The sequence below is a fragment of the Morone saxatilis genome, unplaced genomic scaffold (assembly GCF_004916995.1).
Source record: "Morone saxatilis isolate NCDOM2014 unplaced genomic scaffold, NCSU_SB_2.0 Contig18, whole genome shotgun sequence".
NCBI classification, from domain to species: Eukaryota; Metazoa; Chordata; class Actinopteri; family Moronidae; genus Morone; species Morone saxatilis.
In genome coordinates, this window is record NW_023339740.1 from 2,121,722 (window position 1) to 2,135,996 (window position 14,275).

General features: G+C 42.9%; 1 protein-coding gene across 1 annotated transcript in view; it reads left to right on the forward strand.

Annotated features, from left to right (window-relative positions):
• Positions 1-1,428: 1,428 nt before the first annotated feature.
• LOC118328075 (copine-9-like) overlaps positions 1,429-14,275 on the forward strand; it is a 77,379-nt gene continuing 64,532 nt past the window's right edge. The window contains exons 1-2 of the mRNA XM_035661678.1: positions 1,429-1,546; positions 2,609-2,751. Coding sequence (XP_035517571.1) covers positions 1,429-1,546; positions 2,609-2,751 — 261 coding nt within the window. The remainder of the gene's footprint in view (positions 1,547-2,608; positions 2,752-14,275) is intronic.

Genomic DNA, 14,275 nt, shown 5'->3' on the forward strand with positions numbered 1-14,275 from the left:
GGCGAGAAGCTGAGAGAGAGGTCGGGGAGCCCGCGGGTAGGTACATGTGTGACAGCCGGGGATATAATACATAGAGGGACATTTTCTATTCACAGCGTGAACAGGTAAGGGAAGAGAATAATTAAAAGGTAATGATGGAGGTGATGATCAGTCTGGCGAGGTCTCATGAATGGTCAGGAGGGAGGGAGGACAGAGGTTTAGCGCAGAGGTTTACAGCAACAGAAGAAGGTTGTTGCGTTGGGGCAATGGTGCTTAAGGAAGGGAGTAACAAAGGTCACAGCGCAAGATATACAAGGGATCCATGGAAGGAGTTGACTAAATGTGCATAGTGCAGGTGTGGAGTACGGATCACTGGGAGGCTTGGGTTTGTCAGGTTTTTTAGCATGCGGTGGAGGGTGAGAATCGTACGTGTAATGAGTAGAGAGAGGTACGCTTACGTAGGGTGAATATGTACCTGAAGCTCAGATTAAGTGAGGAGCGGGAGGGGGGGGTGTTGTAAGTAGAGTAACTAGTACAAGAAGTATTTTCGAAACTACTCAGAGAAGTTATGTACCTTGTACCATTGAGGTTCAATTCTTATCGTATCATGGCTTTTAAAGTATTATGATTATTCATCGAGTTTCCAGAAAAAAGAGGGGCGAGTACATTGTGGCAAGCCAAGCAGATGACAGAACAAGTACCGCCTGCATGGCCGGAGGCCTGTCGCGTGGGGGTAGACAGGCTGTATAGAAGAAAGAAAATAAGGAGTAAATTAGACGATGAAAGGGATTTCATGGTATGGCGGTGTTTATTACATTTAGCGGTGGGAGGAGGTGAGAGTCAACGCAGGGGGCAGTTTAGGAGAGAAGAGAGGCGAGCCGTATTGAGATGAAATCATTGGACTGTGAAGACAAGCAGATGCTCTAATTCGGCAATGTTGAGGATTCATCCCTTGTTCGTTCGGTTAAAGAATAAGAATGAAATAAGAGGGATAAAAAGGGATGGAAGCTATTCAAATTAAGGCCGAGAAAATAAAGCAACGTGTAGTGAGAACGCGGGGAGGGAGCCCAGACTTAATGTGGAGAAGAAGTCGATGGTGTTTAAGACGGACTGGGAAACAGCTTTGTCTAGAGCCAGTGTTTGTTTTACCGTTCCGGACTACTGTAGAAAGTGATGGCGGTTCATACAGAGGGCAGCTCGGAAAAGAGGCCCAACGCTCATCTGGAGTCAGAGGGGAGGCGGGGGCGTCAGGGGTGAGCGAAGTGTAAGAACACAATAGATTCTATATCAGGTGAAATTCAGCCGTAATGAAAACAGTAGGCTAGGAATCTAGTAAGTCATTCTGACAGATAGAGCCTCCTACATAGGAATTGTTTCACCACGAAAGAAATGTTTGAACCGTGTGGTAGAGCTCAGGGTGGTAGGATTAGTTGTAGAAGCTTTCCCGCAATGCAGGCGAACAGTCGAGGCAAGCGGGCCAAGAGTTCTTCTCTGCTGTTTGGTTCTCAGAATCTCATCCTGAAGGTTGCTCTGCTGTTTGGGTCAGAAGTGAGAGTCAGAGCGCATGGTGCTCAGAGGTCGTGAGAGCGTGTAGACTGGCCGCGCTGTGGTGGTGTTGTGCTTGAAAGCCAAATTGGATGGTGAAGCATGGAACGAAGGGGGAGGCGGCGCTTTTCACCCGGGATATGTTCCCTGCTGATGGCTTGACAAAAATTGAGTTAAGGGGTTGTATTAGGTGGTGGGCTCTCAGTAGGGGAATTAATATGAGTAGCGAAATAGATAGATGTGCGTATGCTTGAAGGGGCGGGACGGTGAGAGGGTACAATAGCGTCACTTGAAATGATGTGGTACATGGTCACCCAGTATTGAAGTAAATTAGACAAAAGGCTTTTGATTTTGGCGCTTTGCGAGTTTTTTGAAAGAGGTGGCGGCTGGAGGGTGGGTTTTGCGAGTGGGAGTTTAAATGATCTAAGGATGAGAGGAGGATCAGTGTTAAGAAGTATAAAAAGAAGAATGGTTAAATGTGCATTATTGAAGGCGCTAGCCCTTATCCAGCCCGCTGATGGATCGCGTTCACAAGTTGTTGCCCTTGCTAGTTTGCTGATACTCATGCGGGCGGACAGAGGGAGGCGAGTGTCTCGGGGAAGCCAGTGATCTGCCAGTGCAATGAGGTTGGAGCGATGGGTGATTCATAGCAATCCGCAGGGATTAGTCCCCAGGCAAGAGTAGGGGTGCGGTGGAGGCACGGAATTAGGACCTGATGACGGAGCGTATCAGTTATTGTAGTAGTGGTTGAGTGGTAAGCTGAGATACGTAGATAAGGGGGGAGTGCGTGTGGTGCGTGCACGGGTTATGGATGTACCGGGCAGGTATAGGGACTGGCATGATGTGGGTCAGCGCTGTCACAGTTTAGGTGTTGAGGGTGAGGGTGCACGGATGTATATGAATGGGGAGCGGGTAGGCAGTGCTGGAGTATTGTTTGATTCTAGGTTTGATTAGGGCTGCCCCTGACGTAGGCGATACGAAGAGAAGAGGGAGAGGGGGGGACGCGGCGGTATTGGATGGCGTGTCTCCCTCTCTTCTTTAGATACCTCACAGAGACTTGGAGCGTGTCTCTGTCGTCCAACAGATGTGTTCTGCCTCCAAGCCGGCTCACACGGTTCAAAGTTCAGAAGTGTTGTTACATCGGGGTTGGAGGAGGGAGCGGGAGCCCTCCGCTGCGGTGTGTTGCAGTGGCAGAGAGACTCTGAGGTCTCTTCGATGCTCCACGATGTGAGGGAGCAGGCGGAAGTTGATCAGGGGGGGGGACGGGAGGGCCTCAGCCTGCAGAGAGCTGTTAATTATTTGCTTCGTTGTCCACCGAGCTGGGGGTGTTTGCTAGGGCAGGGAGGGAGCAAGGGGCCTGCTGTCAGTTGGCTCTGTGGGGGCTCCGTGCAAGACGCGACAGGTCTGACACGCAGTTGGTGCCGTTGCGAGGGTTCTTCAGCAGAAAGCAGAGAGAGCGGCGCGGTGGGTATGGGCAGGCGGGAGAGCGAAATGAAAAGGTTAAGTGAGCGAGGGCAGCAGTTCAGGGCTGATGCATTTATGGAACTTTCGTGCTTATTATGAGGGCGTGCCCTCGAGATGTAGAGGCGCGATTGTCTGATGGGGCAGTTCGTTACTGATTAAATGTTGGAAATAAAGGCCGTATTTGAAATGGCATGCTTGATGGTTTGTTGCCACCAGCGTGCGCTGGTACGACTGGCATGGATCCAGGGCTGCTTTGATCGGTATCGCCGGGTGTCATGCCGCCTGTTACCAGGGACGCTCAGCATGGGATTTGCACTGACACGCCATGGCAGGCCACTGGTTTTGGCGCCGCCGGGTTTGAGACATGGCAGCTGTGGTCATCTGGGACACGGAACCTGAGCGATCGCAGGTCTCTCCAAAGAAGCGTGCTGATTCCAATGGCTGAAGTCAATTCAGAGAAGCGGCTCGAGTTGCTGGGGTTATATTGTTGATGGAGTTGGTCGACAGAGCAAGAAGTTTTGTGTTGTTTGACGTCTGGCCTGTCGTTGTGTGGTCCTTGTGCGTCTGAGATGGGTTGGAGGGGGTGTTCAGGAGGGGTTGCGGCGAGGAAGAGGGTGGTCGGGTCGGGGCGCTAAGTGCGAGGCAGAAGCTTGGAGTTTCGGATGGAGGCAGAGTAGCACAGGTGCCACGAAAGTGAGATGACTTGAAGTTAAGCCTGTGGGGACTTCGGGGAGAGAGGTGTGTGGGAATATATTGCAGGGTGGCAAACTAGGACGAGGACACTTAAGGGGTCTTTTTCAGTTTTCTGTACCGTGCTCCATGGCGAACCGTCTGAAGCGATCGAGGTTCGGCTTAGAGTCCTGCTGCTCGTGTGAGCAAGAGTGAGGTTGTGGGATTAAAACGCCCCAGTGAAGAGGCTAAAAGGGAGGCGGTTACACGCGAGAGGCGTTGAGGGGGCCGGCGCAGGTGCACCCACATTGCGGGCGTAACCTTGGTGTGTCCAGAAGGTCAAGAGCCAGTATATACGGACGGGTGCCGCGAGTGGTATGAGGAGGGTCGACTTGTGTGGTGGGCGCAAAGGAGAAGTCAGGTGTTTTAGAGCGACCGAGAAGGCGTAGGAGGAAGGTGAGATGGATGGGCTGTTGCTTGCGTGTGGTTGCTGGGGGTGGGCGCCGGTGCCGAGCCGAATGGGGTGGATCGGGTTCTAGCTTTGAAGCGAGGTTGTGAGGCTTGGCGTATTGGCACCAGTGCCGTGTGTGGGTAGGTTTGGCGGAGGCTTATAGGAGTACTTTTTACCAAAAGCACAGGTTATGGGTCGCGCAACGGAGCAAGGTGTTGGGGCCTGGAGACTTCAAGGAGTGCCCTTGGTAGGTGTCGGGTCCCTATAGTGTCAGTTCTGGATGTACCTGCCATTAAAGTTAGTTGACGTAGTGGGGGTGTATAAATTCCAAAATATCACATTGTGATATTTTGTTTTGTGACATTGTATCCATTCTCAAAAACTCTGTTTTGATGTCTATGTTTAAACCACCAACCAATAGATAGCAGTGTTGTAAACTGAATCCATGAGTTGTAAATGTAAAATGAGGGCTATAATGTTGGATGTTACAGGGACTGTGATAAATATAAATCTAGATCACACTGTTTGTTAATGAAAAAATCTAATTAAAAAAGTATTTTTTTAAGTCGCAATATATTACAATATATTGAACTGTAACCTTTGTGACACATATTGTATCACCAAATTCTTGCCAATACACAGCCCTATGACGCAATATAAATTAAGAGAAAGTCCAGATATGGAGGTGGTGGGATGGATGGATGGCTTAAACAAACACAGGACTTTAACTCTCAAATTTAAGTTACGTGACAGTAACGTGACACAATCTTTTCCTCAAGCTAAACAAGTAGTTTTGTGTCTAAACATAACCAAACTGCGACCGTTAACAACACAAGTTTTATTTTGAAAATCAGAAATGACACTAGAACGGTACCTACAGCATGATATTTTGAAGCTTAGGACCCCTGAACAAGCGAGAGTATTTGATGAGTTGGGAGAGTTGAGAGCCAAACCTTAACCATAGCTTAACTGTTTTGTAACAGTGATTTGCATCAGTTTTGGCTCAGACAAATGATGTCATCCTACTGACAGTAGTGTCAGACCAGAAAACACTGAAAACACTTTTACGACTGACAGGCTCAGATTGTTATTCGAAGTGTCTGATAACATTATGGAAAGAATCCCTTCAGACCCTACAGGTTTGTTTAAGCAGAAGTAGCCCTAATATTGCTCTCACTTGCCACCAGACATATCATCAAACAAAATAAAACTAATGAGTTTTATTTTTATTTTTATTCACCAATGTAGAAGAGAAAAACAGCCATTTCAGGCACTCTCCTCAGTTGCAGATTAAGGGGAATAATATGCACTAACATACACAGGGCTATGTAAACAGGCTGTGATAGCAACACAGGTCAAAGGACACCATGACTCCACTATATCTTTACATAGCAATTAGTTAGTTACTGCTATATTAATGTTCTAAATTTCATATAAATAAAACCTGCTCTTGAGACATCCTGGGAGCAGTAGCAGCACTCTCATATTTAGTACATATTTGCTCTCTTTTCCATCATGGAGTAAAATGACATGAAATACTTTCCTGTGTTCATTTCATCTTTTCCTTCCACTCTCTCTCTCCTCCCTCTGTTTTAATAACTCTGAGACCCTCCATAGGTAACTGTAGCACCATGAATTGCTAGCCCAGCCAACATATTTATTTCATAGATGCATAATTAAATCTCACGTTCCCAAAATAAATTAAATCCCACAAACATCAATTTACAGCAGGAATAAGCTGTCGAGGTGCTTTATTGAGATGTATGAGCTGGAGGGTGTGAGCTAAATCAGCGGAGGAAGGTGACAGGATAACTCACCCCCACCGCTACCACCCAATCCGCAAGCCTGGTGTTCTCAACAGTGCCTGAATAACTTTCTTTGAACGGTCACAATGTGAGAAATAAATAATAAAATTACAGAGTTATTTAAATTTCCTTTTTTTTTCCATTTCCATACTCATTGTTCGGCTTAGACAGACACTGACCGGCTGAATAAATGTATCCTTTTGGTACTCTAAGCCCTTTCATCTAGATTGTGGTTAAAAATGAATTGATTCAGCCCTGGACTGAAACCATTCAGAAAGTTATTACACTGACTCACTATGACAGACAGTTAAATCACTTGAGAGTACAATGGTCTAACTCAAAATGTCGGGGATGTTCATTCCCAACAGGTTTTTTATTAGCTGCTTTGTCCTTGTTCTCTCACCATCTTGGCCTCTTGGATGCGGCAACTGGCTGCCTCCTAAATTCCTGTAATTACGTTCTACATTGTGAGTACTCCTTAGCCCTGATAAGATTAAGATTCAGATGAAATATGTCATGCCGGGTTCCCCTACTCCCATCATTAACATCTCCTTTCCCCTGAGCGTTTTCTGCATCTCATCACTGACCACTGGATTTAACCCTCTTAATTAAACTGTACCCTCTGTGCAATTAGGAGAAGACCTCGGATATATCAATTTGGATGAAACTTTAATTTCTTGCTCTCTGGTCTGTCCGGCTCTGGAACAAATCTGAGTAGGAATAGCTGCACATCACTTCAGCTTATGATAACATACTCTTCTAGTTGTGGTAATGCTAAATGCAATGCAGTCCCCCAGACACCAAAGACATCCATTTGTGGTGTGCACCATTTAGGGCTCATTTTAATCTTTAATGATGTCTTTGCACATACATAATAAAACACAGGAAGCAAGAGAGAAAAGTGGCTACGAACTGTGGAGGTGGAAGTTTTAAAATCTGATGAGGAAAGAATACAAATGAAATTTAGAGGGGGAGCTAACAGAAGCCCATTTATACACAGTACTCCAATCGCAGCTGAGCAACAACCTCGGACAACTTTTCTGGAGGAGTATCTGCACTGATTTTATAACAAGAGCTGAATATTGGACTGCAAGATTGTCATTCATTAAAATAAAAATTGCTCATCTACAGTTTTCTCTTTCCTGGTTTGCTTCCATTCCATAAATTGCAAATGCACATTTCTGTGGAGGCTTTCTCATCAGGGACCTGGGCATGATCTGAGTACAATCGACCCCAAAGTCTAGTTTGCTTGATTAGTGTGTATTAGGGTTGATTGGGTATCAAATTAAATATCTGTACTCGGAAATATACTTTGATCTTAAGCTCAATTCTGAGGCTGTTCTGTTTAATGTTTTCAATAAATATGGTGACTTCTGATTAATTTCAGGCTTAAATGAGCTACTTCTGGTTAGTCCCACCCATGCCCTATTTAAGCCCCACCCACTCCAAATACGGATACAAATACAGATCGTTTTGTTGGTTGAATAGATACAGATAATAGTGTATTTGCTCATCCCTAGTGTAAAGACTGTGTACTGTAACGGTTTCAACTTGAAAAGGTGGTCTCAAGTACGGTTCATGTGTACTCGGGTACAATTCACATCAGATGTGAAAACAACCGTACCAAAACACTAAAGTACACTGCTATTTTTTAATGATTTCTTGGGATCATCATTCACTTAATGGGCCATTTAGTTCCTCTCCCTCCCCAGCAATGTGCCGATGTAAGCTCCGCCAGAAAGTGAAACTTAAGTTCTGTCTGGTAGTTTACTTGTGTAACCTTAATTAATAATGTGTTCCCTTTCCGTTATTTTGGTACTTTATTTTGAGTTTTAACTTACTAATAACATGAGCACGCTCTTGCACAACACTCCCAATCTCATCCTCTGAACTACACAGCCATGGCTGATTAGGTAGGAAGGCAGGCGAGACAAAAAAGAAATAGTAGTGGGCATGTGAGTTTGGGATTTTGTGATTGGCGGGCTGTCACAGCTGTTCTATAGCTACAACATAAGCAATGTCACAAAGTTGACGACGCCAGTGTACTCAGGTATGGGGCATTACTAATATGAAAGCTGAGCAGAGGGGGCGTAGAGAGGGCACTGGCAATGGTACTTAGGCACTATACAGAGCAGTCGTACCTGATATGAAAACACCCTCTGTCCCAGACCCGTTGGCCGTAACACGTGCATACACAATCACAAGTTTAAAACAATTTAACACACCCTCAGTCTATACTAAATCCGGGCCTGATTTGTTGCGACCACTATTGTGAGCAGTAGAATTTGTGTACTATCCTGTGTCATGTTAAGCACTTTTCTGTGTCACTGAAACTATTTCTACACCATATCAATGCTTCTGTTCATGCCTTTCTCCTGGCCTTTCTCCCCTCTGTAAGCACACTTTTTGGCACATGGAATGCTCAGACTTACATAACCATTGAGCATAATTTCCACAGTGGGGTGTTTGAGCTTTGTCCAAATAGATAATTAGCTGGAGATGCCATAGCATGCCACCCACTGTCTCCCTGTCACACCCGTGCTGTGAGGAGACGCTGGCAAAGAAAACCATCCATTTCTACCGGCGGACCTTGCTCCGATCTTGTGGGGTTCTTGAGGGTTTTCGTTGGGAGGCTTTTTGCTGGCTTAGGCTATTTATAGCGGCATTTACCCTGCAGGTGATCAGCATATTTTATTTAGGCTCACTAACTAACTGACTGGGTGGCACTGAGGCTGGATGTTCACTGTGCATCCTTGTATCTCCAGTTTGGATGATATTCATATTTTGTTGTGAAAACAAAAGCTAAAAACAAGGTATGAGTATTTTTTGCACAGGGATTGATAGGATGGCGTGTTGCTGTGATTCGTGGAGCCATATGGGAAAAAAGTTCACCAAGTAGAAACCAATTTATTCATTCATCGACATCCTTTTCCCAAGCCATGTCCTTCAGCTGCTCCTGGGGGAGGCGCCGAGGTGTTCCCAAGACAGATGGGTTATATATGCCTCCACCATGTTCTGGGTCTTCCCCAGGGTCATCTTACCAGTTGCATGTTTTCAGACTTCCAATGGAAAATGCAAAGCAGATACTTTATAAAGAAAGTGTTAGTGCTTTTCTGAAGATGCTGTATAACAGATGTTTAGCCAGTATTATCATTGTGTGCAAGTTAGCATGCTAATCTACACATTTAGCTGTGCTTGAAAAGACCAGTGGGAAGAATTTAGTGGCATCGAGCTATTCCATTCCAACTGAACACCGCTCGCCTAATCCTTCCCTTCAAAGCGTGTAGTAGAAACTAGGTAGTCCATGGAAATGCAAAAAGTCCTGTCTAGAGCCAGCGTTTGGTTTGTCCATTCTCAGCTACTGTAGAAACATAGCAATTCAGTATGACAGACTCCATAGAAGAGGACCCGCTACCTCTGTAGATAAAAACAGCTCATTCTAAGGTAACAAAAACACAACAACTCTTTTTTTCAGGTGATTATACACTTATGAAAGCATGCCTATGAATATTATATTTCATTTCTGACTATCTTCCTAGATGTTAAACACTGGACCTTTAAGTATAGCCTCACAGAGCCACAAGCATGGCTGTAGACTCACCCTTACCCTAAGCCCTAATCAGGATCTAGATTCATGCTTCTATGGGAGGCAGGGTGATTTTAACATTACCTGTGTTGGCCAGTGCTTTGCATTCCAGAGCACGTATGTAAAAAATCTTTCACCCCTACCTCAGTGATAATTACAGCAACAATTGCCTACTGTTTTTCAATAAACTCACCAGACCTCCTGTAATTTAAATTCCATCTGGATCGTCCTTGTATCTGAAAGTGGGTCTCTATGTTTTTTCCGGATGAAGAGTTGTTTGTCCTTCAACAATTTTTTTTTTCCTATTGTGTGAAAATGGATTGAGTCAAAATGTTTTTACTAATCTTGAAAATATGATGATTCTGTTTTGAAGTGCATTTTTTCTATGACTCCAAAGCGCATTTCTGGATGTTTGTTTACAATCAGAGATAATGATATCTCCGGGTGTGAGTCACACTGAATAATATCTATATGTGCTTAATGTCTTAATGTGTTAAGATGTGATTGAGTTATAACACAGAGAATTTCCTCTCAAGTAGTGTCTTTGCCTCTCCTTCAACTCTCCGGCGCCTCCTCTGGGGAGGCTTTTGGCTTTTGAATGTCCATGTCTATTACAGAATACATCCTGTAACTCTACGATGGATCAAAATGCCGCCTGGAACAGTTAGTTAAATTACAGAGGATCAAGTAGATATTTTATTCCCCACCTTCCCCTGTAATGTCTGAATTTGGCTTAAGTCTTGCCTTGTTTCTTTTTGCTGGCTTTTTACTTTTATTATAACTGACAGGGCGTTACAGTTTACCCCCTCTTTTAACCTGGCAGTAAAAACTAGTAAGGTGTTAGTCCACCTCTTATTTTATGGCTTCAATTGGTTCCCATAGATGTAGATCTTAAAATATGGATTCACAAATATATTGTTTAATTTTTTTATTTATTGATTAAATGTAATTTATTATATTTTAAATGTAATTTCTGTAAACAGCTACTAACAGTGGAAAAGATACTGTAGTTTTTAACAGGCGGAAATAGTGCTTTTGTTGGGGACTTTTGAGCGGATGAATCCACATTTGGTGCTCGGTATTTGGGGCATCAGGATGGTGTATGTGGGATTGAGTCAAAATAAACCACAGTGTGTGTTTATTTATGGTAATAAAGGAACATGTCACCCAGTGCAACAGTGTCACTGATGTGTTTTTAACAAATGGCAGCCCTTTGTGGCTGCAAATAAAACCAACAAAAACTGCAGTTCCTTTAACAGCCACTTCAGAACTGAGTCAATTTCCATAAGGCATCATAATAAAATGCTCAACTTTACAGCAGAAATAAACATGTTTACAGCCTGGTACAAAAAAAACACTTTTGGTCTTTATAGATATTTTCCCTGTTTATGGAAACTGTATTAAATTAAATCATATTAAGGTTTAAAGTTATGAATAATTAAGGGCGTCGCTGCTTTGAGTGACAGGTAGGTACCGTCACAGTCGGCTGGTTTCAGTAACCAGGCTTCATTCAACCCGTCTCAGCTCCTCTAATGCTCCACGTTTTTTGCCCATTTTTCGATTAACCAGGGAGCCAGCCACATTGAGCTTTACAACGACTCTTCAGAAACCTACGGGTGACATCACAGAGACTACATCCATTTTTAATTATACAGACTATAGTTTTTAATAGTAAAACAATGGAGCTCTATAGCAAAGAAGATCACGTGTTAAATACACCTACAATACTTGCTATTAGGATACATTAATTGTTGTTCTTTTCCTAAGATCTCGCAACAACAACATAGAATATCAACAGACTTATCTGTTAAGGACAATCTGTTTAGACATACAATAGATGGTGGCCTTATCTTACTGTGATTTAAAATGTGTGACATTCTCACCACGCCAGTCTCCCATTCGTCAAACCTTACATTCAGAGTTTTTTCCTCCTGTCAGTCAGACTATAATCTGGCCTCAGGCCTGTTTTCCATGTGGCATGTATGCCAGGCTCCCACAGTGCTGTTACGACTACACCTCTAAACAGCTTGTGTGGTTAACTGGGTGCTATGACTCCCTGCCGTAGAGTGTGTGTGTGTGTGTGCCTAAGCACCCATGGAATCAGTGTGTATCTGTCCATGAAATGTTCAGAGGCATGGGTCATCACAGAAGAACAAAATAGCAAGAGCAACGTTTTGAGTAATGAAGTAGCAGAGGGATCAAAGAAAGTTTGAGAAAAGTGAATAAAAATAATTTTTAGAGAGAAAAAGGAGGGTGCTGGAAGGCCTTCAAGTGTCTGCTTTGCCAAGTAAAGTAATATTTCTCTTTCCCCCAGCTCTGTCTCTTGTCTCTTTCTCTCTATACCTACATCAGAACAAAAGATACCTCGCCAAGTGGAAAGCTCTTGAATTTGTGCTGTTTTCTCTGATCACACAGACACGGTTCGTGCCTTCATCTCTTCACTCTGTTTTTACTCCGATGTATTCCTTCCTTAAGACCATATGCTGACTAGAAATAACTCGTCATCCCAGACAGGTGGCCCTTATGATTTAGTGAAAACCTTGAAAAGGTGCTGTTTGATGTGAGGAGAGTAATCCAGTCCTTCCACAACGTGATGTTTGATACTTGAGCTGGGAGGATAATATTTTCTTTTCTGAGTGCAGCAGCCACTGTGGGTTTCTTTAAATTGATGGAGTCTTCTTGTATGTTTCTGTAATTAGGCTGATTGAAAACCATGGGGGATAATTGTTAAACCTGTTGCTAATTACTGCAGTGGCGCAAAATCACCACTTTTTTTTTAATAATGTGGATGGCAATTTACTAAGACTAGATCATCTGATCTGCAGACAGTGCAGGTAAATGCACTTAAGAAAAATATTTAGTTTAGAGAATTGCTGGCTGCTTCTGTCATATTGCACTGGACTGAAACCTTAAACAGGACACAGTAGGTGGGAGGTTTTTGTGGGAAACAGAAAGTGTGTAAAAAATCTTATACTTTTGCATTGCTGCTTTTTTATTGTGATGCTCATTTGCTCCGCTAGAGTCACTTTATGATGCATCTTTTAATTTGCATTTCTCTCTCTTTCTCTTTATGATAAAATATTACTTCGGGTTTTACACCTGCTTTTCCCAGATGTAAAACAGTTTCCTCTGTGTGTCAGTCAGCAGTGATAAATCAGGTCAGTGGCCATTTATATATTTACTCCTTTCATATTTTTGTGCCTCTAAGTGGGAATGCCTTAAAATACAGGGTCACTACTTTAAACTACAATATGTATATTTTAACAAAATCTTTCTGTTGTTGTCAGTTATTTAAAATAAATGTCAGTAAATATGTGAGCCTGCTTTTGTAGGTCACAGCAAAGCAGCAGTTCATAGTGTCAATGTCCATTCCATTCTGAAGCTATTTTATTGAATGCTTTATAGTCATATCTCATGACATAATTTAATATAGCTAAACCTTCCCTTTTTTCTGTTCTTAGACACATGACACAGGAGTAACCATAGCCATCAAAATATATATAGATATGTAATTATTTAGATTATAACATAAATGAACCATGTCTACTGAACGTTTTATCCAAAAGTTATGATTTAAAAAGATCATTCTTAGCATCATTCTTCCCACAGTGGTCTGCTAGTAAAGCAGATAAGCCATGAAGCAATCTCAAAAGAGAACAATCATTTAAAATGCTCCAGCTCAGATGTTTTAAACCATTTGACATAAAGTATATGAGGGCTGGCTGTTAGAATGAGATCCAGTGTGGCTTCATACTGGGTTAGCAGTGGGAAACCCTGTTCTGTGACTCCCTCCGTCACTCTTTCCATCACCCCCCCCCGTACTTCACAGGAGCAGCAAAAGGAGGTCAGAATGTCTCTAGAGATTTATTTCTGTTTCCTCACATCCAGCCAACAGCTCCAGGCCAGCACCTCTCATAACCCTTCAATTAGCATGAACACTATTGTATCGATTATTTATTAATCAGTCTAAATAGCAAGGATAACACAGCTGTGATATTATATTACAATCACGAAGCCATGTTCTTGTCTCTCTTAATTGACTCCTAAAATAGACTAGATAAATATTCAATAAGCTGAGCCTGAGCAAGAAATTCTCTCAAATAACACCAGCTTCCCACATCAGCACATAAATTACAGCTCCTCGCTCCTTTTTTTCCCACCTCAGTCTTGATGCTATCTTCAAGTTACCATTAGCTATTTTCTTGAGTGTAATGAGGATAATAAGCATGGCAGGGATTGCACCACTCACTGATGAACGCACTCCTTAGTATTTCACAACCCCTCCTAGACACTCAGCCTCAGTCCTACTGGCCATTTATTATTAAAGCCAACCTAATAGCTGCTCGCTGAGCTTTGGGTCTAACCTAGATAGGATGTTGTCTCAACCAGTGCTCTGTCCAGACTGATCACTTTGGATCTGAAATGACACCATGCACATGGTATACGGCAATACCTATGTGGATGCTGCACTGCTACATTGTACTGTGTGCCACTGTCTGATAAAATCTCACCTACCTCAAAATCTAGGGTTCTAATTTCTAATTATTTTGCAAATGAACAAGCAAAGGAGATTGTGCCGTAGAAGTCAGTAGGAAAATTAACAGCTTGATAGGGGTGTGGCAGTATCTGGTTTTACTATGATCTGTAGTGAAAAATACTGATGTTAACAACGCCAACTATATATATATATGTATATATATATATTTGTATATGTATATATGTGTATATATATATATATATATATATGTATATATATATGTATATGTATATATATAT